The sequence below is a fragment of the Pan troglodytes genome, chromosome 13 (assembly GCF_028858775.2).
Source record: "Pan troglodytes isolate AG18354 chromosome 13, NHGRI_mPanTro3-v2.0_pri, whole genome shotgun sequence".
Taxonomy (NCBI): Eukaryota; Metazoa; Chordata; class Mammalia; order Primates; family Hominidae; genus Pan; species Pan troglodytes.
In genome coordinates this window covers 138353073-138379701 of record NC_072411.2, presented here as the reverse complement: position 1 = coordinate 138379701, position 26629 = coordinate 138353073, and the positions used below count along the sequence as shown (strand labels likewise).

Sequence of the window (26629 nt, the reverse complement as noted above, 5' to 3'; positions counted from 1 at the left end):
GCCTCCCAAAGTGTTGGGATTACAGGCGTGAGCCACTGCATCAGGCCTAGGTTGATTTTTTTTTTATTTTGAAGGTAACTAATAGCATTTTAAAGACAATGCATACTTCCAGAATACGGAAGATGAATCCAAAGAAAATACAAACATGTACAACAGAACCAGAAAACAAAGGAAACAAGAAGCAGAAAAAAAACAAAAAGAATAAAGTGAGACCAGAGTGAGACCAAACGCTTGATTTATGATAATAAATGAAAATTGCTTAAACTACCCTCTTACCAACACAGACTCTCAAATACATTTAAAACAAAGTGAAACAAAAGGTTAAAATTTAAAAATGAGGCCAGGTGTGGTGGCGCACACCTGTAATCCCAGCGCTTTGGGAGGCCGAGGAGGGTGGATGACCTGAGATCAGGGGTTTAAGACCAGCCTGGCCAACATGGTGAAACCCCATCTCTACAAAAATACAAAAAAATTAGCCAGGCATGATGGCGGGTCCCTGTAATCCCAGCTACTTGGGAGGCTGAGGCGGGAGAATTGCTTGAACCCAGGAGATGGAGGTTGCAGTGAGCCAAGATCTCGTGATTGCACCCCAGCCTGGGTGACAGAGTGAGGCTCTGTCTCAAAAAAAAAAATTAAAGAATGAGCAGAGATAATTCTGGCAAAAAAAAAAATGTACTTTTATATCAATATGCAAATAGAATTCCAAGGAAATACACAAAATGAGAGGGGAAAAAATATTCATTTGATATTGACCAAGGATATAACCCATAGTGAAAAGATAACCATTATAAACTTTATGTGCCAAAGAAGATTGTGTTAAAACAGAGAAATTGACTGAAAAATAATTTAGGTGATTCTTAATTCATATCTATCACAGACCAAGTGAGCCAAAAAAAAAAAAAAAAAAAAAAAAATGAAGTGCAGTAGCTCCAAATCATAAATGTGACAAACATATTTTGAACCAAATGAAATGTGACTTCTGCTAGTGCCAAAACAGACATTGTCTACAGCCATATTGCAATATACCAGAAAATTAATAGTAAAAAGTCTGTTCATTTTAAAAAATAACATAACCATTTGAAAATGTTATAGCACACTCTCAAATAAGTACTGCCTCAACAGTTATTTAACTGCAGACTATTTAAGAAAGATGAGCCGGGTGTAGTGGCTCACATCTATAATCCCAGCGCTTTGGGAGACTGCAGTGGGAAGATCGCTTGAACCCAGGAGTTCAAAACCAGCCTGGGCAGCATAGTGAGACCTTGTCTCTACAAAAAAAAATTTTTAAATTAGCCTGGCATAGTGGCATGCACCTGTAGTCCCAGCTACTCAGGAGGCTGAGGTGGGAGGTTCGCTTCAGTCCAGGAGGTCAAGGCTGTAGTGAGCCATGATCACACCACTGCACTGCAGCATAGGTGACAGAGCAAGACCCTGTCTCAAAAAAGGAAGGAAAGAAGGAAGGAAGGAAGGGAGGAAGGAGGGAAGGAGGGAAGGAAGGAAGGAAGGAAGGAAGGAAGGAAGGAAGGAAGGAGGGAAGGGAACACTGCCTCAAAACTCTTGGCTATGACCCTACCAACGTTCAAAGGGAAATTTATACCGTTTTGAAAGTTGCCTTTATTATGACTCTAGGAAAAAAATGTTATGAAATTAACTGAGCAGTCAATCCAAGGAGCATGAAAGACAAACAAAACATACCTAAGGAGATAGGAGAAAGGAGTTAATAATGATAAAGGCAAAAATTAATGGGTTATAATATTTTAAAAGAGAACTGATCAACAAAATCCAATAGCTGATTTCTTGAAAAAAGGAGTAAAATGGAAAAACCTCCAGCAAAACTAAACAGGAAAAAAAGCATTGAAAATACAATTACAGTGAATTTCAAATGAGAAAAGGGTGCTTATTCATCGATAGAGTGAAGATCTCTTCCTTCCACCTTTATGGATCCGTATGGACCTCATTCTACAGCTCTCGGCCCTCTGCCTTCCAGCTGGGTATAGCCAGTGGGGTGTCCCGGCAGCAGGAGGGAGGAAAGGAGAGTGAGGGCAGAACATGCATTCTCTGGGCTGGCTCTTTGCCTCAGGCTAGCTGTGTATCCCCAAGCAAGGACTGCTGCTTCTGCTAAGACAGCTCACCTGACTGGCCCTTCAGCCCAGGGTGGTAATACCTCTGCCACGACCCCACATTGCTGCCCTGACCCTTGTCAGTTTCCTTGTACCCACATCTGGTTAAATAGTTCCTGTATCAATAAACACTTCTGGAATGATCCCATATCGAACTCGCCATCTCTTTTTTTTTAGACGGAGTCTTGCTCTGTCGCCCAGGCTGGAGTGCAGTGGCATGATCTCAGCTCACTGCAACCTCCACCTCCTGGATTCAAGCAATTCTCCTACCTCTGCCTCCCGAGGAGCTGGGACTACAGGTGTGCACCACTATGCCTGGCTAATTTTGTTGTATTTTTAGTAGAGATGGAGCTTCACCATGTTGGCCAGGCTAGTATCGAACTCCTGACCTCAGGTGATCCACCCACCTCGGCCTCCCAAAGTGCTGGAATTACAGGAGTGAGCCACCGTGCCTGGCTTCTCCATCTCTTTTCTAATGGACCTTGACTGTTATCTATGCAATGCTAAATTTCTTTAAAATGAAGATTATTTTCCAGGAAAATATAGATTAACAAAATGGACTCAAGAAGAAATCAAAATAAAATGTGCCAATAACCATGAAAGAAATGAAAACTATCAAATTACTACCTGCAGCTAAATGCCAGGCATAGACAATGTCAAATGCAAGATCTACTGTGCCTTCCTGATTCCAATAATGGTCTACTTGTTAAAATCTTCCCAAGTATTAAAAAAAAACAAATTTTCTCAGATAGTTTTACTAAGTTAACATAAAATGATGTTAAAACTTGACAAAAATAGCTCAAAAAATTATAAACCAAATTTATTAAGAGATTTAAAAATCTTAGTAAATTGAGTCTGGCACTGTATTATGTATACTCTACTATTTCAAATGAGAAAAGTGTGCTTATTAATAGATACGGTGAAGATCTAGCCTGATCTAGTATATATAATAGCATATATATCCCTCTCTGATATATAGTGATATTATCATTTTATATTTTTATATATAATATGTATATTAAATATAGAAGAATAGCCAAATAGGGCCTGTTTTATGAAGGCAAAAATGGATCAGTATTGGAAAATCTTTTTCTTTTTTTTTTTTTTTTTTTGAAACAGAGTCTCACTCTGTCACCCAGGCTGGAGCGCAGTGGCATGATCTCAGCTCACTGCAAACTCCGCCTCCCGGGTTCAAGCGATTCTCCTGCCTCAGCCTCCCAAGTAGCTGGGATTACACGCGTGCACCATCATGCCTGGCTAATTTTTGTATTTTTAGTAGAGAAGGGGTTTCATCATGTTGGTCAGGCTGGTCTTGAACTCCTGACCTCAGGTAATCCACTTACCTCAGCCTCTCAAAGGGCTGGGATTACAGGCATGAGCCACCACTTCCGACCTGGAAAATCTTTTTCTATCAACTTGGTTAGAAAAAGGCAAAAAATGAAATTACATCTTAAACTTTGTAGTAACCTAGGAATAGAAAGATATTTTCTTAACTTAGAACAGGGTATCTATTTGAAACTAATGTTCAAGGTTATATTTATGGTGAAACATTAGAGACAATCCTATTAAAGTTAGGAATAAGATAATTATGCATGCTATTAATATTGTTATTTAGCATTGAACTGAAAAGCTCTAGCCAGTGTAATAAGACAAGAAATATTAATATTGAGGAGAAAAAAATATCATTATTTGCAAAATTATTGTCTACCTGAAAATAACCCTAATAAATAAAATGTACTTACAAATCAGTGAAGAAATGAACACACCAATAGAAAAATGAGCAAAAGACATAATTGAGCAATTCACAAAGGAAGAAAAACAAATGGTCAAACAAAACAAAAGTAAATAGTCCATATTGGGCTGGGCACAGTGGCTCACGCCTGTAATCCCAGCACTTTGGGAGGCTGAGGTGGGCGGATCATGAGGTCAGGAGTTCAAGACCAGCCTGGCCAACATGGTGAAACTCTGTCTCTAATAAAAATACAAAAATCAGCCGGGTGTGGTGGCACCTGCCTGTAGTCCCAGCTACTTGGGAGGCTGAGGCAGGAGAATAGCTTGAACTGGGAGGCAGAGGTTGCAGTGAGCCAAGATCATACCACTGCACCCCAGCCTGGGTGATAGAGCAAGACTCCATCCAAAAAAAAAAGAAAAAAGGATAATTGCTTGTAAATAGATTCACAATCTATTCTGCATGGAAAAAAATCAGATTTCAAAATCATATGCAAAGCATTCACCCATTGTTGTCATATATATTAATTTTCTGTCTAAACACATAAAACATTAGCATACACAAAATGTTAATAGTAGTTACCTCTAACCAGAGGAATATGAATTTTTTTTAGTTTGTCATATTTGTATTTTAAAGGGGTTTTAGGTCTGGAGCTGTGGAGAAGGGAGGCAAGTTGTGAAGTGAGCAGCCTCCATGAGTGACTTCAATACTTTCTTTTGTTGGACTCTGTGTCCATAGAGCCCCAGTAGACATGATGCAGGGCAGGCCCCGGTAGTGGTTCAGGTCATTGCTGCAGATATATGGTAGCTGGGCTTAGAAAAGTTGCATAACCTCTGGTCTCTCAACCAAGAAAAAGAAAGAACGATTGTACAACACTTGGCAAATCTTAGACCTCAAAAAGAGAGAGCTATGAAATTGCCCTGCCCCTCTCCAAAATCGAATCTGAATTTGGTCCAGCTTCTTTTTTTTTTTGAGACTGAGTTTCACTCTTGTTGCCCAGGCTGGAGTGCAATGGCACAATCTCGGCTCACCGCAACCTCTGCCTCCCAGGTTCAAGCGAATCTCCTGTGTCAGCCTCCCGTGTAGCTGGGATTACAGGCATGTGCCACCACGCCCAGCTAATTTTTGTATTTTAAGTAGAGACGGTGTTTCTCCATGTTGGTCAGGCTGGTCTTGAACTCCCAACCTCAGGTGATCCGCCTGCCTCAGCCTCCCAAAGTGCTGAGCCACTGCGCCCGGCAACTGAATTTGGTCCAGCTTCTAAATCCAACTACTAATTTACAGAAAACAGAGGAAGAGCAGCATGTCCACAAATCCCACAGGGATGTAATCAGCAAAAGCCCCACAGTGAGAAACGCTACAGGACAAATAACCCAGTTCCCACCACAAATAAGTCACATGAAACAAAAAAGACATCTAAAAATACATCACAGCAACCAGTCTCATTATATCGGCCTTAACTGGAATGATTATTCAAACAAACAAATTATTTTGTTAATATAATGGCATTTAAGAGAAATCTGTGAATTTAAACACTGATTGTATATGACGTGATATTATGAAACTTGTTAATTTCTCAGGTGCTATAATATTATCTTTGTTTCTTCAAAGGGTCATATAAAAGATGCACTGAAATACAGATAAAATTATAGGATACGTGGAATTTGCTTTAATCTTAGGAGAAGTGGATGGGCAGGATCAACCATGGGTTGATGGGTGGGGGGGTACATGGGAGTTTATCATACTATTGGCACTACTTTTTTGTATGAAGGTTCTAACTTCTCCATAACAAAAAAAAGTTTATTTTTTAAAAGCAAATAGTGTTCCCATCTTTATGGTGAAGCTAATGGACTTGAATTATAAATTTGTGAATAAGGCAATAGGAATCTTTGCCAGTGGGGACTGTGAAAATAAAATGGAAATGCCAAGTCAAGAGGAAATTCAACAGCAAAACAATTCCTCTTCCCCAATTCTCAATTTCCTGACACATTTGAAAATTGAGGTAAGAAATTGGGAACACCATCCTCAGGCCAAACTTCCTCCTAGCAGAACTTCATTCCTTTTCTCTGAGCAGCTCTCTGGGGGCCAAGGAGGCCTGCCAAGCCATCAGCATAGCCCCCCTGGGAACCTGAATGCTTAAGCACTTGGCCCAGACTTTGGCTGGGCGGCCATCATGATGGGAAGGAGGGCTCCCTTGCAGAGCCGTTGCCTTGTGTCTTTGTGTGCGCTAATTCATGTGATCCCTGCAGCAACCCTGTGGTACTGCTCTGTTGCTGTTCCCTGTGTGGCTTGGGCGTAGGGAGGTCACACAGCTAGGGAGAGCATCCCCCCACACCCCCCACCCTTTCCCCACTGAGACCCAGAACCCAGTCGGCCTACGCTGCGTCTTTCACCTCTTCCCACCAGGTGCTGAAGACCTGCGCATCTGTCCCCGCAGTCATCGAGGTGCTTTTCAACTCCTACCCTCAGCTCTGCGTGTCAGAGTCCTGGAAGGAAGTGATTCCTGAGGAAGTATTCCAGGCAAGAGGGCTGCCTTTCTGCCCATCTTTAGTACAAAACTTTTGTCTGTTTTTGCTTCTTTGCATGGGGAGTTTTGCACTGATATTCGGCTAAGTATTATACATCTGAAAAAGGAAGAATGGGAAATGAGGGTGTATTTGCACGTTTCTGGTTTTTTCTGGAGGCTCCATAATCACACAGCCAGGAGCTTGTTATAGTAGTTGCGGTGCCGTGGCCTCAAGGAGCTCAGAGCCCCGTGCTGGCCTGAAAAACGCGAGGGTCCTCTTAACCAGTGTCCAAAGAAAGGCCAGAGCCGCCTGAATCCACGGGCCTAGCTCCATGTCAGGACATACTAATCCGGCCCTGTGAGTCAGCTTCATGCTCCAGCAGCTCAAGATACGACCAAGGAAGCTATGGGGATTACATCTATCCATGACAAAGTCCACAGGTGACTGTCCATTAAAAGAGAGTGAGAACAGGCCAGGTGCGGTGGCTCATGCCTGTAATCCTAGCACTTTGAGAGGCCAAGGCAGGCAGATCGCTTGAGGTCAGGAGTTCAAGACCAGACTGGCCAACATGGTGAAAGCTTGTCTTTACTGAAAATACAGAAATTACCCGGGCATGGTGGCAAGCGCATGTAATGCCAGTTACTCAGGAGGCTAAGGCAGGAGAATCGCTTGAGCCCAGGAGGCAGAGGGTGCAATAAGCTGAGATCGCGCCACTGCACTCCAGCCTGGGCGACAGAGCTAGACTCCATCTCAAAAAAAAAAAAGAGAGTGAGAAGAGTTGTGTGTGTTTTTTCTGTTTCACTGACTTGAGTCATGTGTGCATGACTGACCACCAGACCAATGCCATGCACTCGCTCCTGAGCCCCTCCCTGGCAGAAGGGAAGAGCTGGTCATGACTGGGGGAGATGAACAGGGCCACCCCAGAGCTGTAGGGCTGCTGTGCAAAGAGGATGGAGCAAAACGGAATTCGGGGAGACCACCTGGAGCATCTGAAGTCACCCCAGTCAGAATCCCCTCTCACTCGGCAGGAACTGTGCTTTGGGAGAGCACACAAGCCCCTGGGGTAGAGGGTGGTTCCCACAAAATGGTGCGTCTCTCTCCAGTGCGCTTATCTGGGATCAGTTAGCCATAGAAAAGCCCGCTTGTACCATCAGTGGTCTGGCTAAGAAGAAAACGTATGTTGGTTCCACGTGCCCAGATTTCTAATCCACCTGCCTTCCCTTCCAGATGCACAAGCCGTTCTACCAGTCCCTCTTTGCCTTGGCCCTCACCCCACGCTGCCTGCAGCATCTTTGCCGCTGTGCCCTTCGCAGACTGTTTGGCAAAAGGTGCTTTGACCTCATCCTCCTGTTACCCTTGCCAAAGCCCCTGCAGAATTATCTACTTTTGGAGCCACAGGGTGTTTTGCACTGAAACACAGAACGCTGCAACCAATACTGTTGTTCTCCTCGCTGACCTTCCATGGAGGCCACGTGTTGGAGAGTGCCCTGATGCAGATGGAGGTGATGGGAGTTCCCTTCCCACTTGCTCCCCGTGGGACCAGGTGAAGCACAGACCTTGCCAAGCTTCAGGTTCACCTCGAAATGGAATTGGCAACAAAAGCCCTTTCTGCCTCTCAGGGTCGCTTGTGAAAATCCAGTGAAATCGTGACTATCACAGCACTTGGTCTGGGAAAGTACCTTTCAACAACAGTTAAGCCAAAAGGTACAGTGAGTCCTCACTTAAGGTCTTCGATAGGTTCTAGGGAACCAGGTTTAAGCTAAATGAGGTATAATAATGCCAGTTTTCCCAAGGTTAATTGATATAAACAAGAATGATGTTCCTACAGCATATTTCTGGTCACAAAAAGATCACCACACTTCTAAATAAAGACCAATACAATTCTAATAGTAAAGATTGAAATAAAGGCAAGCTACACATACCTTTAAAAGAGATTAATAACAAGTAAGATAATTATTTACCCAATTTTTGGTGAATCAGTATGTGATGGTGGTTGTCCTGCTGGTCGGTTAGATCAAGGAATAAATGTTTGCAAAACGAACCTTGTCAGGAGCACCTCCTACCACCACGAAGTTCAGAACAGTCACCAATGTGGCAGGCTTGCTAGGCCCTCTCATACCGCATCATTTATTGTCATGCATTTGGATGATTATTGTATGCCTTATGAATTTTTACTTTACAATAATTTGTATTCATTCATTCATTCATATTCTAATGTGCTTATTCTAGTTCAGGGTCGTGCGTGGCCAGAGTCCACCCCAGCAACTCAGTGTGCAGGGCAGGAACCAGGCCTGGACGGGGTGCTGTTCCATCGCAGGGTGCTCACACCCCCCCACACCCACCCACCCACACACAACACTGGGACAATTCAGACACGACAGCTCACCTCACTTGCTCAGCTTTGGGATGTGGGTGGGAACTGGAGCACCCAGAGAAAACCCACACAGACAGTGGCCTTGCCCAGGAATCAGTCTTGTTTCTTTTTTGTTTTTTTGTTTGTTTTGAGACTGGCGCGGGACTGGCGCAATCTTGGCTCACCGCAACCTCCGCCTCCCAGGTTCAAGCAATTCTCCTGCTTCAGCCTTCCTGGTAGCTGGGATAACAGGCATGTGCCAGCACGCCCGGCTAATTTTTTATTTTTAGTAGAGACAGGGTTTCTCCATGTTCGTCAGGCTGGTCTCAAACTCCCGATCTCAGGTGATCTGCCCGCCTCAGCCTCCCAAAGTGCTGGGATTACAGGCATGAGTCACCACGCCCGGCCGAATCAGTTTTGTTTCTTATCGGTGTTATAATAAAATGACATTAAACAAAACATTATTTAAGGACCTACTGTATATGTATTTTTCCAGTGTGTTAGCAGCCCTCATGCTGCCCCTGAGCCTTGGGATCCTCCCCTCACAGAGAGGCCTCTCACCCCGCTGGGGCCCGACCACCCGGGGAAACTCTGTACCCTAGATCACAACGGACCTGCATGTTGAGAAAGGACACTTGCAACCAAGGCACGTGCACCTGCCCAGGGCCTGTCGGTGCTCTCAGTGCTCCCAAGCATATTACAGCCCAGAGCTCCCCAGGAGGACACCGGCAGGATGGTGAGTGGAAGTTTCCATCCTGTGTGAGTCTTCATGTGACACCCTCACCAAAAGCCACTGCTCCAGCTCCAGGAACAGTCTGGGAAGTCAGATGCCAGGAACAGACACAGGTTCATCAAAGGGGCCTTCAGCTCAGCCTGAGCGTCACATGCCAACAGAGATGCTCTAGACAACAAGGACTATATCAACCTTGTCTTATTTTCTCTATTCCATATATATATATACACCTTGGGGTAGAGGGTGGTTCCCACAAAATGGTGCATCTCTCTCCAATGCACTTATCTGGGATCAGTTAGCCATAGAAAAGCCTGCTTGTCCCATCAGTGTCTGGCTAGGAAGAAAACGTATGTTGGTTCCACGTGCCCAGATATATATATGGCAGAATCTCACTCTGTCACCCAGGCTGGAGTGCAGTGGTGCAATCATAGCTCACTGCAGCCTCGACCTTCTTGGCTCAAGTGATCCTCCTGCCTCAGCCTCCCATGTAGCTGGGACTACAGGTGCACAACACTGCACTGGGATAATTTTTTCTATTTTATATAGATGATGGGATCTCGCATGTTGCCCAGGCTCTAATTCCTGGCCTCACGTAATCCTCCTGCCTCTGCCTCCTGAGTAGCTGGAATTGCAGGAGTGAGCCCCCTCCCCCAGCTTACTTTCTCTATTCAGATGCTTTGACATCTGGGGCCTTGCTGACCCAGGAGGAACTGACTGCCCCCCACCCACCAGGCTTAGCTGGTTCTTAGCAACAGTAAACAATTCCACACAAAGCATGCTTTTCCAATGTTAGCCAACCAATCTGGAGCCCAGAGCCCACACCTCAACCCCCTCTTATATCCCACTCTTTCTCACATGCCAGACCACTGTCTACTCCAGAGCAGGTGCCACACAACTTGGGAAAGTCCTATGCCCCAGAGTCTGCTGAAATTATCCAAACTAGACAAACTTCAGCCTTGCCCTCTCTTGCCCATTCCTCCCCTGCCTCCTGAAAGGCCCTGGGGCTTCCTCATGGGCTGCCCCCATGTCATAGCATACCCTCTCCTCTTAGGAACAATGAGCAATAAAACACCTTTTCAATAGCAGTCATCTCCTGATCTGTTGGCCCTATGAGACATCACATTTTCTTTGAATACTCTGTATTTTAAAGCAAAGACTCTTCATGGTCATCCTCCAAGGACAAGCAGTGGCTCTCTTTTTTCCATTACAGCCAGCGCAAGGTGCTGCCCCAATGAACCTCAGAGGAGACACTCCCTCTGTATTGGTCTGTTTTGCATCACTCTAAAGGAACAGCTGAGGCCGGGCAATTTATAAAGAAAAGAGGTTTATTCAGCTCACAGTTCTGCAGGCTGTACAAGAAGCATTGTGCCAGCATGTGCTTTTGGTGAGGCCTTTCAAGAAGCTTTTACTCATGGCAGAAAATGAAAGGGAGCCAGTGTGTCACATGGCAAGAGAGGGACAAGGGAGAGAGGAGGAGGTGCTGGGCTTTTTAACAATCAGTTCCCAAGTGTACTAATCCAGCAAGAACTGACTCAATACTGCAGGGAGGTCACCAAGGCCCTGTGACCCAAACGCCTCTCATGAGGCCCTACCTGCAATGCTGGGGATCAAACTTCAACATGGGATTAGGAGGGAACAAATATACAAACCATACCACCCTCCCATTGGTAGAATCTGGAAAGGGAATTCAGACCCCAGCAAATAACTGCAGGGTGAGGTGGGATGTTATATGCACCATGAGTAAAGCCCATCATGGAGTGAAAGGGGGGCCCAGGCAGAGCCCAGGAAGTGAGGATGGACATCATGAAGGAGTTAGCCAGGGTGCACCTTGGTGGACAATCAAGTTTTAACACAGTGGACCTGCCCAGGGAGTGATAAGACAGCATCCCCCAGCTCCATCAGCTGACCCACCTTCACCCACCCTTTGAGATGGACAATTGATCTGTCCTACAAAAGGGCTACGTAAACCCAGCTTCAAGACCCCTCAGATCCCCATCCCAGGCAGATGACTCTCCCCAAGCCTCTCCTACATAGACTTTCAGGAGTTACCACTGCCTCCAAAGGAAAACTTGAATGAAGGCAGGGGTGCAGGGAAGTACAGGGTTCCGTGGAGGGATAGTGATTTATCCTCCTGGCTAGGAGGATCCCCATGCTTTGGCAGCTGGAAGGAGGCAAGGCTAGAGAAGGTGGGGGCAGATCAGGAGGTACTTGGCTTCCAGACCAAGTATTCTGAACTTCACTGGACAGGCTATGAGGAACCACGAAGCAAGTGAGCAGGTTTGGTCTCAGTGGGACTCTAGGAAGATTTCTTTGTCCTGGAAAGGGATGCAATACACTGGAAGATGAGTAGCAGCCCAAGGTAACACCTTAGAGATAGGTTCAGAGCTTCTCCACTGAACAAGAACAATGACTTAACTGAAATTGGCTCAATTTGCTTACCTGGGAAGTGAACATATCTGCACCTCTCTCACTTAGGAATTAGTAAGATGTCTGGTGTAAGGCAGGTCTTCACCAAATTTGAAGGGATCTTGTTGAAATGCAGATTCAGACTCTAGAGGTTTGGAGTGGGGCCCAGATTCTGTGGCTCCAAGCATTTGGATGTTTCTGTTAACCTTGGATCCTGATCTGTAGGCCCCACTGAGCAGAGAAACTGCAAAAACCCAGGCCCAGAGCCCAACCCAGAGAAAGAACTTGATAAATGGTTCCTTCTGTTATTAGGATTGTTTTATCATTAGAAGAAGAAAACAGCCCAATATTAAGATAGAGACTGTAAAAAAATGGGCAAAAAAATAGCAATTTTTTTTTTTTTTTTTGAGACAAGGTCTCACTCTGTCACCTAGGCCAGAGTGCAGTGGCTTGAACGTGGCTTACTGCAGCCTCGACCTTCTGCGCTCAAGGGATCCTGCTGCCTCAGTCTCCCATGCAGCTGGGACTACAGGTACACACCATCAATTTTTTTATTTTTTGTAGAGATGGGGTTTCGCTTTGTTGCCCAGACTGGTCTTGAGCTCCTGGGCTCAGTAATCTGCCTGCCTTAGCCTCCCAAAGTGCTGAGATTACAGACATGAATCACCATGCCCAGCCAGCAATGTTATTTAAATAGCAAGGGTAAGAACAGTAAGAAACACAGCCACCATGGCCTTTAAGGAGCACAGTCCTCATTGAATTCTGAAAATGGAAATATGCCTGTCTTCTAAGACTATACCCTCCAGCCACCCCTTCCACCCCACCCTACCATAGAAAACAGTTTGGCTGACTTTCTAAAATTTTAAATATGTATTTAAGAGTCCTGGAAGAAGGCAGAGCTCTTTTAAAACATACTGACGATCGAGACCATCCTGGCTAACATGGAAAAACCCAGTCTCTACTAAAAATACAAAAAATTAGCCTGGCATGGTGGCATATGCTTGTAATCCCAGCTACTCAGGAGGCTGAGGCAGGAGAATCACTTGAATCCGGGAAGTGGAGGTTGCAGTGAGCTGAGATTGCATCACTGCACTCCAGCCTGGGTGACGGAGGGAGACTCCATCTCAAAAAAAAAAAAAAAATACTGACTTGGCCAAGCATGGTGGCTCCTGCCTGTAATCCCAGCACTGTGGGAGGCCGAGGCGGGTGGATGACCTGAGGTCAGGAGTTCGAGACCAGCCTCTGACCAACGTGGCAAAACCCCGTCTCTACTAAAAATACAAAAATTAGCTGGACACAATGGCAGTTGCCTGTAATCCCAGCTCCTTGAGAGGCTGAGGCAGGAGAATCACTTGAACCTGGGAGGTGGAGGTTGCAGTGAGCCGAGACTGCACCACTGTACTCCAGCCTGGGTGACAGAGCAAGACTGTTTAAATAAATAAATAAATGAAAACATACTGACTTTACACTTCTAAAAATCTAATAAATAATAATCAATTATTAGGTTTTCAAAAGCTTATTTTTCCCCAAATTGCGGCTTAAAAACAGCAACACGATTCTCACAGTGATCCCCAAAGGTCCCCCCATAGCTGCCTGAAGTTTTGCCAACATGGAGGACTTATTTCTTTTTCATTATGTTCACCCCTAAGAATTTTTAAATTCAGATGCTCCGGGGAAGAGTTAATCCATGAAGTTCCTTTGGAATAAACCATTCACTCATTTGTTCATTTATTTTTAATTTTTTTTTTTTTTTTTTACATTTTATTGTGGTAAAAAGCACATAATATAAAATTTTCCCGACCGGGTGCGGTGTCTCACACCTGTAATCTCAGCACTTGGGAGGCCAAGGCGGGTGGATCACGAGGTCAGGAGTTCAAGACCAACTTGGCCAAGATGGTGAAACCCCGTCTCTACTGAAAATACAAAAAAAAAAAAAAAAAATTAGCCAGGCGTGGTAGCGGGCACCTGTAATTTAAGCTACTCGGGAGACTGAGGCAGAGAATTGCTTGAACCTGGGAGGTGGAGATTGCAGTGAGCAGAGATTGTGCCACTGCACTCCAGCCTGGGAGACAGAGTGAGACTCCATCTCAAAAAAAAAAAAAAAAATTCCTCTTAGCTATCTTAAGTGTAGAGTTCAGTAGTGTTAAATAGATTCACACTGCTGTGTAATAGTTCTCTAGAACTTTTTCACATTGAAAAGCAACTCCCTGTTTCCCCTCCCCCCAGCCCTGGCAGCCACCAGTCTACTTACTGCCCATAATTTTGACTGCTCTAAATACCTCCTACTAAATGGAATCATACAATATTTGTCCTTTTGCAGCTGGCTTCTTTGATTCAGCGTAGTGTCCTCAACATTCATTCATGTAGCATGCCACAGGATTTCCTCCTTCTTTTTTTTTTTTTGGAGTCAGGGTCTTACTCTGTCACCCAGGCTGGAGTGCGGTGTCATGAACACAGCTCACAGCAGCCTTGACCTCCTGGGTTCAGCTGATCCTCCTGCCTCAGCCTCCTGAGTAGCTGGGACCACAGGCACACGCCACCGTATCTGGCTAACTAAAAAAAAAAAAAAATGTTTTGTAGAAACAGGGTCTCGCGCCATGTTGCTCTAGCTGGTCTTGAACTCCTGGACTCAGGTGATCCTCCCACCTCGACCTCCCAAAGTGCTGAGACTATAGGCATGAGCCCCCATGCCTGGCCTCTTTCTTTTTAAGAGCTGATAGGCTGGGCGCAGTGGCTCACGCCTGTAGTGAGCACTTTGGGGGTCCGAGGCAGGCCGATCACGAGGTCAGGAGATCGAGACCATCCTGGCTAACATGGTGAAACCCTGCCTCTACTAAAAATACAAAAAATTAGCCAGGCATGGTGGCAGGCGCCTGTAGTCCCAGCCACTCGGGAAGCTGAGGCAGGAGAATTGCCTGAACCTGGGAGGTGGAGGTTGCAGTGAGCCGAGATCACACTACTGCACTTCAGCCTGGGCGACAGAGCGAGACTCTGTCTCAAAAAAAAATAAAAATAAAAATAAAAATAAATAAATAAAAGCTGAATAATATTCTGTTGTATATACCACATTTTGTGTATCCACTCATCTGTCAGTGGACACTTAGACTGTTTCCACCTCTTGGCTATGGTGAAGAATGCTGCGATGAATATGGGTGTGCAAACAGCTCTTCCAGATCCTACTTTCAATTCCTTTAGATGTATGCCCAGAAGTGGGATTGCCAGATGATATGGTAGTTCTGGATTTAATCTTTTAAGGAACCTCTATATTATTTTCCATAGCAGCTGCACAATTTTACCTTCCCACCAGCAATACGCAAGAGTTCCAATTCCCCCACATCCTCATCAACACTTACTATTTTCTGGGTTTCTTTTTTTTTTTTTTTCTTGACATTTGCTCATTCATTTAACTATCACTTTTGAAAGTCTGCTGGGGGTGGAGCCCAGTGCTTGGGGCCAAGGATCCATCATCAACAAGACAGACTTGACTGGTGCCCTCCTGCTTGTGGTGCTCACAGCCAAGTATAGGACAACTTGTCTCAAGGCTGCTGGAGAAACTTGGGCATATTAGGAAGGCATGGAGAGAAGGGCCCCATTCTTGGCCATGTTCTCTCTGCCTATGGGCCTGTGTTGAACGGGGGCTGTCGTATTCCCAGGGCGGGTGGCAGTTTGTGCACTGTGTGGCTTCCCTGGCCATCGATCTCATCAGTGTCCCACAGGCAGTCAGGTGATTTCTATGATGAGCATTCCCTTAGTCCCACCCTGCCAAGTCAATATCATATGAACTATGGCAACCAGACCTTCAGCCAAGTGCACTTGGTCAGCATGGACCAAGTCACACAGTAATTAACTGAACCTCCTCAGCTGGAAAGAATCCTTCACTCTGCCCCTAACTTCTCAGGAACATGACATCACAGCTGCAAGAGAAGGGGTAGGAAATCAACTGGCACTAGAAATGAGTTCTAAGTCACCTGGGTTCTAGTGGCTGCCGAGATGTGCTGAATATTGTACCTGATTTATGGATGGCTGTGATTCTTTGAGACAAAAATGGCTAGTGGGTTCTCTGGCCCTATCTTAATCATCAGATGAGATGGAACTTATTCATAGTTTTGTAGTATTTACGGCTAGCAAATTGCTTTGTTAAAGCAAAAAAATAAAATGCCTGACAAAAATATTGTTTCAGTGACTGTGTTTAGCTATGCTCTGTGCTACACGTGTTAGGAAGTTCTACAATTAAAGGACTTGCATAATTCCACATGGATAAGTGTATTAGTCCGTTCTTGCATTGCTATAAAAAATGCCCAAAGCTGGGTAATTTATCAACAAAAGCGGTTTAATTGGCTCAGGGTTCTACAGGTTATATAGGAAGCATGGTGCTAGCATCTGTTCCCAGCAAGGGCCTCAGGAAGCTTCAATCATGGTGGAAGGCAAAGGGGGAGCAGGTGCGTTATGTGGCAAGAGCAGAAACAAGAGAGTGGGGAGGTGCAACACTTTTTTTTTTTTTGAAATGGAGTTTCACTCTGTCACCCAGGCTAGAGTGCAATGGCGCAATCTCGGCTCACTGCAACCTCCACCTCCCGGGTCCAAGCGATTCTCCTGCCTCAGCCTCCAGAGTAGCTGGGATTACAGGCATGCACCACCACGCCCAGGTAATTTTGTATTTTTAGTAGAGACGGGGTTTCACCATGTTGGTCAGGCTGGTCTCAAACTCCTGACCTCAGGTGATCCGCCCACCTCAGCCTCCCAAAGTGCTAGGATTCCAGGCGTGAGCCACCATGCCCAGCACAACACTCTTTTAAACAACCAGATCGTATGTGAACTACCAGAGTGAAAACTCACTCATCACCAAGGGGATGGCATTAAGCCATTCATGAGGGATCTGCCCCATGACCAAACACCACTCACCAGGCCCCACCTCCAACACTGCGGATTATATTTCCACATGAGATTTGGAGAGGACAGATATCCAAATCATATCATTCTACCCTTAGACCCCAAATTTCATGTCCTCCTCACATTTCAAAATACAATTATGTCTTTGCAATAGCCTCCCAAAGTCTTAACTCATTCCAGCATTAAATCACAAGTCCCAAGCCCCAAGTCTCATCTGGAGTTCCTTCCACCCATGAGCCTAGGAGGTCAAAAACAAGTTATTTACTCCTAAGATACAATGGTGGTACAGGAATTGAGTGTACATTCCCATTCCAAAAGGGAGAAATTGGCCAAAAGAAAGGGTCAACAGGCCCCACACAAGTCTGCAATGGCAGGGCAGTCATTAAATCTTAAAGCTCCAAAACAATCTCATTTGACTCCGCATCCTGCATCTTGGTGTGAGGGGTGGGCTTCCAAGGCCTTGGGTAGCCCCACCCCTATGGCTTCCCTGGATGCAGCCCACATGGCTGCTCTCACGCGTTTGGAGTTAGGTGCCTGCAGCTTTTCCACACTGAGGTTGCAAGCTGCCAGTGGCTCTACCATTCTTGGGTCTGGAGGGTGGAGATCCCCTTCCCACAACTGCATCCAGCAGCTGAGCAATCCTATATTTCCCCTCCATATTGCCCTAGTAGAGTTTCTCTATGGAGGCTCTGTCCCTGTGGCAGGCTTCTGCCTGGGCACCCAGGCTTTTCCATACATTCTCTGGAATCTAAGTGAGAGCTGTCAAACCTCCTTCACTCTTGCATTCTGTGCACCTGCAGTCTTAACACCATGTGGAAGCCGCCAATGTATACGGCAGCTTGTGCTCTCAAAAGCAGCAGCCCAAGCTGTACCTGGGCCCCATTGAGCTGATGTTGGAGCCAGAGTGGCCAGGATACGGGGAACAGTGTCCTGAGGCTGTGCAGGGCAGCAGGGCCCTGGGCCTGCCCCACAAAACCATTCTTTCCTCCTAGTCCTCTGGGCTTGTGATGGGAGGGGCTGCCTTGGAGATCTCTGAAATGTGCTTTTTCCCATTGTCTTGGACATTAGCACTAGGCTCCTTTTTAGTCATTCTAATCTCTCTAGCAAATGGTTGCTTAATGGCCTGCTTGTATTCCTCTCTTGAAAATGTTTTTTCTTTCTCTGCCACACAGCTAGGCTGCAAATTTTCCAAACTTTTGTGCATTGATTCTCTTTCAAATATAAGTTGCAACTTTACGACATTTCTTTGCTTCCCTGTCTAACTGTAGGTTGTTAAAAGCAGCCAGGCTGCCTCTTGAACACTTTGCTGCTTCGAAATTTCTTCTATCAGGCTGGGCACAGTGGCTCATGCCTATAATCCTAGCACTTTGGGAAGCCAAGGTGGGCAGATCACTTGAGGTCAGGAGTTCGAGACCAGCCCGGCCAACATGGTAAGGCCCCGTCTCTACTAAAAATACAAAAATTAGCCAAACACAGTGGCAGGTGGCTGTAATCCCAGCTACTTGGGAGGCTGAGGCAGGAGAATTGCTTGAACCCAGGATGCAGAGGTTGCAGTTAGCCAAGATCATGCCACTGGACTCTAGCCTGCACGACAGAGCAAGACTCCATCTCAAAAAAAGAAAAAGAAAAAGAAAAAGAACAGACTTTCTTCTACCAGATACCCTAAGTCATCATTCTTAAGTTCAAATTCCACAAAGCCCTAGAGCATGGACACAATGCAGCCAAGCTCTTTGCTTAGGTATAACAAGGGTGACCAGTTATATCTTTGCTCCTGTTCCCAATAAGTTCCTCATTTCCATCTGAGACCTCCTCAGCCTGGCCTTCACTGTCCATACCACTATCAGCATTTTGTCACAACCATTTAACCAGTCTCTAGGAAGTTCCAAACTTTCCCTCATCTTCCTGTCTTCTTTGGAGACCTGCAAACTCTTACAAACTCTGCCCATTATCCAGTTCCAAAGTCGCTTCCACATTTTCAGGTATCTTTATAGTAACACCCCACTCTTTGGTACCAATTTTCTATATTAGTCTGTTCTTACATTGCTATTAAGAAATACCTAAGGCTGGGTAATATATAAAGAAAATAGTTTTAATTGCCTCAGGGTTCTGCAGCTTATACAGGAAGCATGGTGTCAGCATCTGCTCCTGGTGAGGGCCTCAGGAAGCTCAATCATGGTGGAAGGTGAAGGGGGAACAGGCATGTCACATGGTGAAAGCAGGAGTGAGAGCAAGAGGGGGCAGGTGCCACGTTCTTTTAAACAACCAGATCTCATGTGAACCACCAGAGCAAGAATTCATTCCTCACCAAGGGGATAGTGCTAAGCTATTCATGAGGGATCCGCCCCCATCACTCAAACGCCTCCCACCAGGCCCCACCTCCAACAGTGGAGGTTACATTTCAATATGAGATTTTGAAGGGAAAAACATCCAAACCATATCAATAAGAAGAAGAGAAAGAGCCAGTCACAGTGGCTCACACCTGTAATTCCAGCACTTTGGGAGGCCAAAGCGAGTGGATACCTTGAGCCCAGGAGTTCGAGACCAGCCTGGGCAATATGGTGAAACTCCATCTTTACCAAAAATACAAAAAATTAGCCAGGTGTGGGGGCATGCACCCATAGTCCCAGCTACTCGGGAGGCTAAGATGGGAGGATCACCTGAGCCTGGGAGGTGGAGTTTGCAGTGAGTCAAGATGGCACCACTGCACTCCAGCCTGGGTAACAAAGTGAGACCTTGTCTAAAAAAAAAAAGAGAGAGAAAGAGAACAAAAAGAGGAGATAGAGAAGGAGGAAGAAGAGGAGATGGAGAAGGAGGAAGACGAGGAGGAGGGAGACAAGACTAAGAAAAGGAAAGGAGGCAATTAGAGAAGCAGGGAGGGAAAGGAGGAGAGAGGGAGGTAAGCTAGTTGATAAACATCTAAAGAGGCATTCTACTTTAAGACTAGAATTATCTTGGCTTACTTCTTTTCCAGTGAACAAAATATATTCTGGTTTGTTTGTTGGTTGGTTGGTTGGTTTTATTAAAGGGTCTAAAAACGTTTTCCTTTCTTACACAGTTCAGACTGAACATCATTCTTTTTCTCACTGAGTGTATTACCTAAACTCAATTCTACAAGGCCTAAATTATTTCCTTTAATTTCAAATTTAGTTTTTAATGACACATTCACACAGCTCAAAATTCAGAAAGTAACAAAAGAGTAAAGGATGCTTTTACCGGCTGTTTCTACTTTAAAAAAAAAAAAAAAAAGATAGCAGAGGGCCGGGCACAGGGGTTCATGCCTGTAATCCCTACCTTTTGGGAGGCAGGAAGATCATTTGAGCCCAGGAGTTCAAGACCACCCTGGGCAACACAGTGACACCTTATCTCTACCAAAAATTTGAAAATTCACCGGGCATTGTGGCATGCACCTGTGGTCCCAGCTACTCAGGAGGCTGAAGCAGGAGGATCACTTAAGCCTGGAAGATCAGGGCTCCAGTGAGCTATGATTGTACCACTGCACTCCAGCCTGAACGACAGAGTGAGACCCTGTGTCAAAGAAAAAAAAAAAAAGACAACAGAGGAATATTTTGCCTCCAACTTTTATTGAATGTCTTTGATTATTACTTGTCATTTGACCACAGAGAATTAAAAAAGAAACAAGTGGCTGGGCACAGTGGCTCACACCTGTAACCTCTGCACTTTGGGAGGCCTAGGAAGGTGGATTGCTGGAGTTCAGGAGATCAAGACCAGCCCGGGCAACCCTATCTCTGCCAAAAATACAAAAAATTAGCCAGGTGTGGTGGCACATGCCTGTGGTCCCAACTACTCAGGAGGCTGAGATGAGAGGATCGCTTGACCCTGGGAGGCAGAGGTTGCAGTGAGCTGAGATCGTGCTACTACACTCCAACCTGGGTGGCAGAGTGAGACCCCATCTCAAAAAAATAAAATACACAAATGAAGCTCTCCACTAATATTGGTCCTGGGGAGGCTGGCCTCTGTCCGCACCAACCATGTCCAGGACAGGACGAAACATTCACGGTTGGACCATCAGACACAATCCACAGTCCACAGGCAATTAGTACACAGACCCAGCACTGTGTGACGTGTTATGTTTAAAACTCTGAACCCAGCATTAGGCCTGCCTTTTTAGTATATTTATGTTGATTTAAGTTACTTGATAATCATCGACTCAGTATGGTTTAAAGAAAATCAAAGCCACTGACTCTTTAAGTCTATGGAGCATTTGCTGATCCCAGTTAACTGTATATAATTGTCAAATTTCCAACCTCTGAAATGACCCTTTAGACACATACTGATGGGGCAGGCTGTTGAACTTTTGCAAAGAACACTTAACCTTCTGCAGAAATGGTGTAAAATACAGGCTTGCGGAATGAGCTGGTCCACTCCAGTGCCCCCGCCTCCTGTCCACGCCAGGCACCTAAGAAGCTGCTCAATCACTACAATTTCGGGTGCTATTAGCTTGCCAAGTGCTTTTCACCTTTTAAGGGCTGCCCAAGGACCAAGGGATAAATCAGGAATGTTGTATCTTTTATTCCATTATTTTAAGGATAAATTACTGCTTAGTCAAATTTGTTATGTCCAGATGGGATATGCAGAAACCCCTGTATTTCAATTATGGTCAATACTGCATCTCATTTCTAGGATTTAAGTGTAGTTTGAGAACATCAAAATCCTTTTCAAACTCCGGAATTTGCGTTGAAATTGTTAACATCTTTCTCTGTTAAAACAAAAATTAATTTCACTAAATTGCTAAAATAAGCCTGAGGAATCTAGAACCCTGCGGAAGATTGAATAGGTATTGAGATTCATTTTCAGAGAGGCCTGCAGGTGGCGCCATAAGCAAACGGTCTTACCCTCGCCCACCAACCTACTCTCCCCAGAATTTAAAAAGGAGGAAAACAGGAAGATCTTAGCTCACATGATAAAGGGGAGGGGAGCCTACGAAAACTACAAATTCGTAAACTATCATATAGAATCGTGCTGCCATAATAAAAAATTCAATAATTAAAATATTGATTATGGAATTGCCTGCTTCCTTTGTATTAAATATGTGCAGTTTATAGGCAATGTGTTTATAAATATAATTTTCAGTTGACTCTTTTATGATACCATAATAACATCCCAATCCTCATTTGTGTGTTAAACGTGTTCTTTAACAAAATTACACATTTACTATTGCAATGTAACTAGCTGGGTTTTCAGCCTTCATCTAATTTTCCAGAATGGTATTTCTGCAGTCCTAACATTCTTTGCTTAATCACTCCGATAAAAACGGTGGATTTCTTTGTAATGCAATTTGTAAGCAATAAACATGATTGAGAATGCAGTATTTGCTGTCGACTATGTTTAACACAGCGTTTTAATTTAGCGGGTAATTATTCATTTGGTAGACGCTTTTTCCATTCACATTTATTTTCCCTGCTCTTAAGAAAGTTCGTAAGTTTGGAGAACCTTGGAAAACCAGGGTTGTGGCGTATTTGATGTAAGCCAGAGTTTGATACAGATGTTATCGCAAGAGAACATTTTTTTTATCTGCTAAAGACAGGAGGTCACATTAACTCGTAATACAGACACATAAAAATGTGATTATGGGTTCTAAACAGAACGCAGTAGGCTCCTAGTTAACACAATGAGATTTCTAGGAAGTGATGCATAAATTCTTCAAAAATGACACATTTCTCACGTTCCATTCCAATTAAATTACTGAGGCAGCTAACAGCCATGAGCACAAAGTACGGGATAAAATGAGGGTTTGCTTCTTGTAACTGTGTCTCTGTGAAAGTATATTTTTATGAGAAGCAGTTAATATTAAGCTATTATTTTTCAGCTGTGCTGGAAGGGATGTCTTGAGCCTTTCTTGTCGCGCTCTCCCCAGAAGAGCCTCCCCCTTTGTTTCTTGGGTTTGCTGATAGGAAGAGCGCGTTGCTCCACCGGCTACCGCCTTCACCTGGGGCTTTGGAGTGAAAGGGACCAGCCCAGGAAGGGGTCCCCAGCACCAGTCCCCAAGGGTGGGTCTAATCGCTGCCCAGAGGCCCTCAGCCAGGAGATTCAAAGGTGGGAGGCGCCCCCTCCGCTCCGCTCCCCCTACCCGCAGCGCCCGGCAGGGACGGGAAGTGCGGGGCTGGCCCCCACTCGCGATCCGCGAACACGCGGGGCCTGTCCTCCACGCCCAGCTCAGGCTTCAGGGACACAAGCGCCCCGCGGCTGCGCGGCGTGGGAGGGGGTTCCGACAGCCTGCGGAGCCCAGCCCCACCCTCCCCAGACCCGCTGGCAGCAAGAGGGGTTCAGGGCTGTTGCCCCGGGAAGGAGGCCCGAAGAGCTTGCAGCCGCCGGGAGGGGTGGGGCGGGAGGGGGCGTCGGAAGACAAAAGGATGTGAGGCTTTAAATTCAAAAAGATGTTTTGAAAGCCACGCGCTGGGGTTTGAAAGGCGCTGGGAGGACGGCGGCAGAGCGATCCCAATCAGAAATGCGATTTGAAGTCCTAATGAACTTGATTGCGTGAACATTTATAATCCCCCATGGCCCTAAATGAAATCAGATATAATCAGAAGATACAGGGAAGGGAGTGTTTACAGCCGACGCCGGGCGGCCACGGGACGGGGAGATGCGGCCCCGGTATTGATGTCGAAAATGATGGATAACGCGGGAATGGCAAATATACTATTTGTCTAATGGCTCGGCAATTAAATTCCCCTGTAAATGACCCATGCCTCATTTCATCCTAATCTATGGAATTTTGATTGAATTCGTCAGCTCTAATTGAAAAATACTGCACTTTAATGTCTGCATTGCAGTTTCAGGACGAGAGTGGTTTTAATGAGACAGTGCCCCCATGACCCAGGAATATTTGAGACTTTTATTCGGAATTTAAAGCCAGGAGATTGCTCGACTGAGCCCTGAGATTTCCTCTCCTGTATCCACGCCCACCCATCTCCAGACGCGATTTAATAAACGCACTTAAGGATAAATGCGCCCCCGACCCTCGCGCCAACGTGTTACCCCACGGGCGCCCCTCCTCAGAATAAGGGACGGCGGAGGCCGGGGCGGCGGGGGGGCTGGGGGGCTCAGAAGGTCCTGGTCCCTCCCCGGCCCAAGTTTCCCTGCCCTCCCTGCCACCCTGGTCCCCAGGCACTGTCGCGGACCCCAGACTCCGCCTTCCCTAGGCCAAACCTAGGCGACCTCCCTGGACTAGGAGGCCTGGCTGCCTGCCACCCGCGCACCGGAAGAAGGGACTCGCGCACTCGGAGAAGGGGCCGGGCCCCGACGAGCTTTATATGCAAATGGCGAGGCGAAGCCATCCCTGAGAAATTAGCTACTTGCTGAAGCATATTTACTAGATTGAAATGAGTTAAAGAGAAACATTTTAAGTCGTGCAAACGAGATAATTGGGCCGCATTAAAGCTGGGGATGTTCGCTCCTTTAAAAAAAAAAAAAAAAAAAACCGCCGGAGGAGGAGGAGAGCAGTAAAAGCACGCGTAGAAATGAAGCCCCAGCTGGTCAGAGACCGGAAATCCGGTAGTGCACGGGACGGGTTCCCTCGGGGATCTCGGAGGGGAGACCCCCACCCGGGAGGACTGGAGGCAGCGCCTCTCCCGCCCCGGCGCGCGCAGCCTATTTCCCTCTTTCCAAGGGGCCAATCCCCACCGCGGCCCGCAGGGGGCGCGCTCAAGGCAAGGTCCCGCGGCGAGAACGGTGCCCAGTGGGAGCGATGGGCGAGGCCAGCCCTTGGTCCTTGGCCGGCAGTTCGGGTCCCGCCTCCAAATTCGCCCCCCTCCCCCCCCCATCTCCAGCGGTGTCAAAACTCTGATGGCATGGGGGGGTTGAGGGGGTGGCCCTGGGGAGACGGAGTGTGGGGGCAAGCAAGAGGCCTAGGTGCACGCGTTGCCTATCCCTGGCCCACAAGAATGTAGCTAAGGTTCTGCACACATATTTAAAGTAAAATAATCAAAAATGACAGAAAAGCCTTCTCCCTGGGAAGGCCGTGCCTGGCGCCCTGGCGATGCCAGACTTGGTGCTGAGAGCAGACGGCAGAGGGAGGACTCTCCAGGGCCAGGGACGGCCTCCGCACCTCCGTCTCGGTTCGTGCAATGGGGATGGCGCTGCGCCCACCCAGTAGAGGCGCTCGCGAGCTCTCCCTTCCCAGGAGAGGCGTCGTATGTTGTGAAATGTCACAATGCATCCTGTTCCATTGGGTGGCCTCTGGTCTGTTTTTAGATGTTCCAGAGGCCGGGCGCGGTGCCTCACGCCTGTAATCCCAGCACTTTGGGAGGCCGAGACAGGTGGATCACTTGAGGTCAGGAGTTCGAGACCAGCCTGGCCAACATGGCGAAACCCTGTCTCTACTAAAAATACAAAAATGAACCGGGCGTGGTGGCACGTGCCTGTAATTCCAGCTACTTGGGAGGCTGAGGCAGGAGAATCGCTTGGACCTAGGAGACAGAGGTTGCAGTGAGCCGAGATTGCGCCACTGCATTCCAGCCTGGGTGTCAGAGTGAGACTCTGTCTCAAAAATTAATTAATCAATTAATAATAAATAAATAATAAATGCCCCAGAATCTGGAGCCCAGAGGCTGCCCTCCCATGGATACTCTCACTCCGAGAGCACAGGCTTTCGCCTCTGGCTGGCCCGCGCTCCCCAAGCGCCCTGCAGCGTGCTCGCTCCTGCAGCTGGCCTCCTGAGCATCCTCTCTGGGCCAGGCGCCCGGCCCACGTGTGCTACACGATCGAGTTCAGTGCCCAGTGCCCATATCAACTCGTGCTATATTAATTATCCCCTTTTTGGGACACAGTCAAGCCGCTGGTGGAGGAGAGCGGGGATTCCCGCCCACTAGGCAAATAGAACTGCAGATGGGGAGTGGCCTCAGCTGCAGCCCAGGACCCTCAGGCCCAGACGTCCGAGGGCTTCCTATCTATCCCCTTCCGGGACCTGCTCGGGGTGAGGCAGAGCCGGGAGAACCTTACATGGATTCCATAAGGAAGCCGAGGCAGATTTTCTAAGATCACCTCCAAAATCTGACGGTATTTCTTACACCTTCAGCAATCATGGAGGTCTGATTTTTTTTCCCCATCGTTTATGACAAAGGCTTTTCTGGTGGCCTGGATGTTTAAAATGAAAAGAAACTGGAGATCTTTTTCCTGTCCAACTATAGGACATACCTCTCAGCCCTTCTGACCCCTGGGGATGGACAGTCCTGTCCTACCCTGGATCAGAGCCCAGCCAGCCTCCACTGCGGATGCCATTACTTATGCAGTGCATAGGGGGCGCTCCGGGTGCTTGAGCGCCCTGCACACCCACGAGGCTCTTCAGGTTAATACTTCAAAAATTGTGAAGCCTTAAATAAAACTGTTTCCTGCCATTCCCTCATTAACTATAAAATCTATAGTACTTATTTGAGTTATGTTTACAGATAGGAAATAACCTTGTTAGACAGCTAAAAATATAATGTAAAACTACATTATAAAGTTCACTTCATTTTAAAGTATAAATTTCCAAATAACTTAGAATATGGGGAATTAAATGAACGTGAAGCTTTTTTGGTTAGAATAAAGTTAAACTTTAAAAAGTCACTCATCTCTTAAGGTTTCCAGGATTGTCTTGTTTGTTCTTTAACTGGGTCTACAAGAAACTTGAGAACAGGGGGAAATTGATAATAATAACCAAGAGATAGACTAGGAATATCACGGTAACAATTAGATTCTAAAACACTCACCTGCATAAAATAAGGAGATGGGGAGGGAATGAGGTTGGGTAAGTAGAGGAAGAAGAAAGTCCCTGAACTCAATGGAGGCATCAAAGTTGATCACATGATATCCAGTCCAATCATCATCATTTTCTGAGCCATGATCAGTTTCAGCTCTTTCTAAAGCTTCAATGTTCATTATTGTCACAGA

General features: G+C 46.2%; 1 protein-coding gene across 1 annotated transcript in view; it reads left to right on the top strand.

Moving 5' to 3' along the window:
• Positions 1-22085, top strand: part of ASB18 (ankyrin repeat and SOCS box containing 18) — an 83835-nt gene extending 61750 nt beyond the window's left edge. The window contains exons 5-6 of the mRNA XM_526073.7: positions 6256-6369; positions 7584-22085. Of these exons, the coding sequence (XP_526073.4) occupies positions 6256-6369; positions 7584-7769 (300 nt within the window). The 3' untranslated portion in view covers positions 7770-22085. The remainder of the gene's footprint in view (positions 1-6255; positions 6370-7583) is intronic.
• Positions 22086-26629: the final 4544 nt, after the last annotated feature.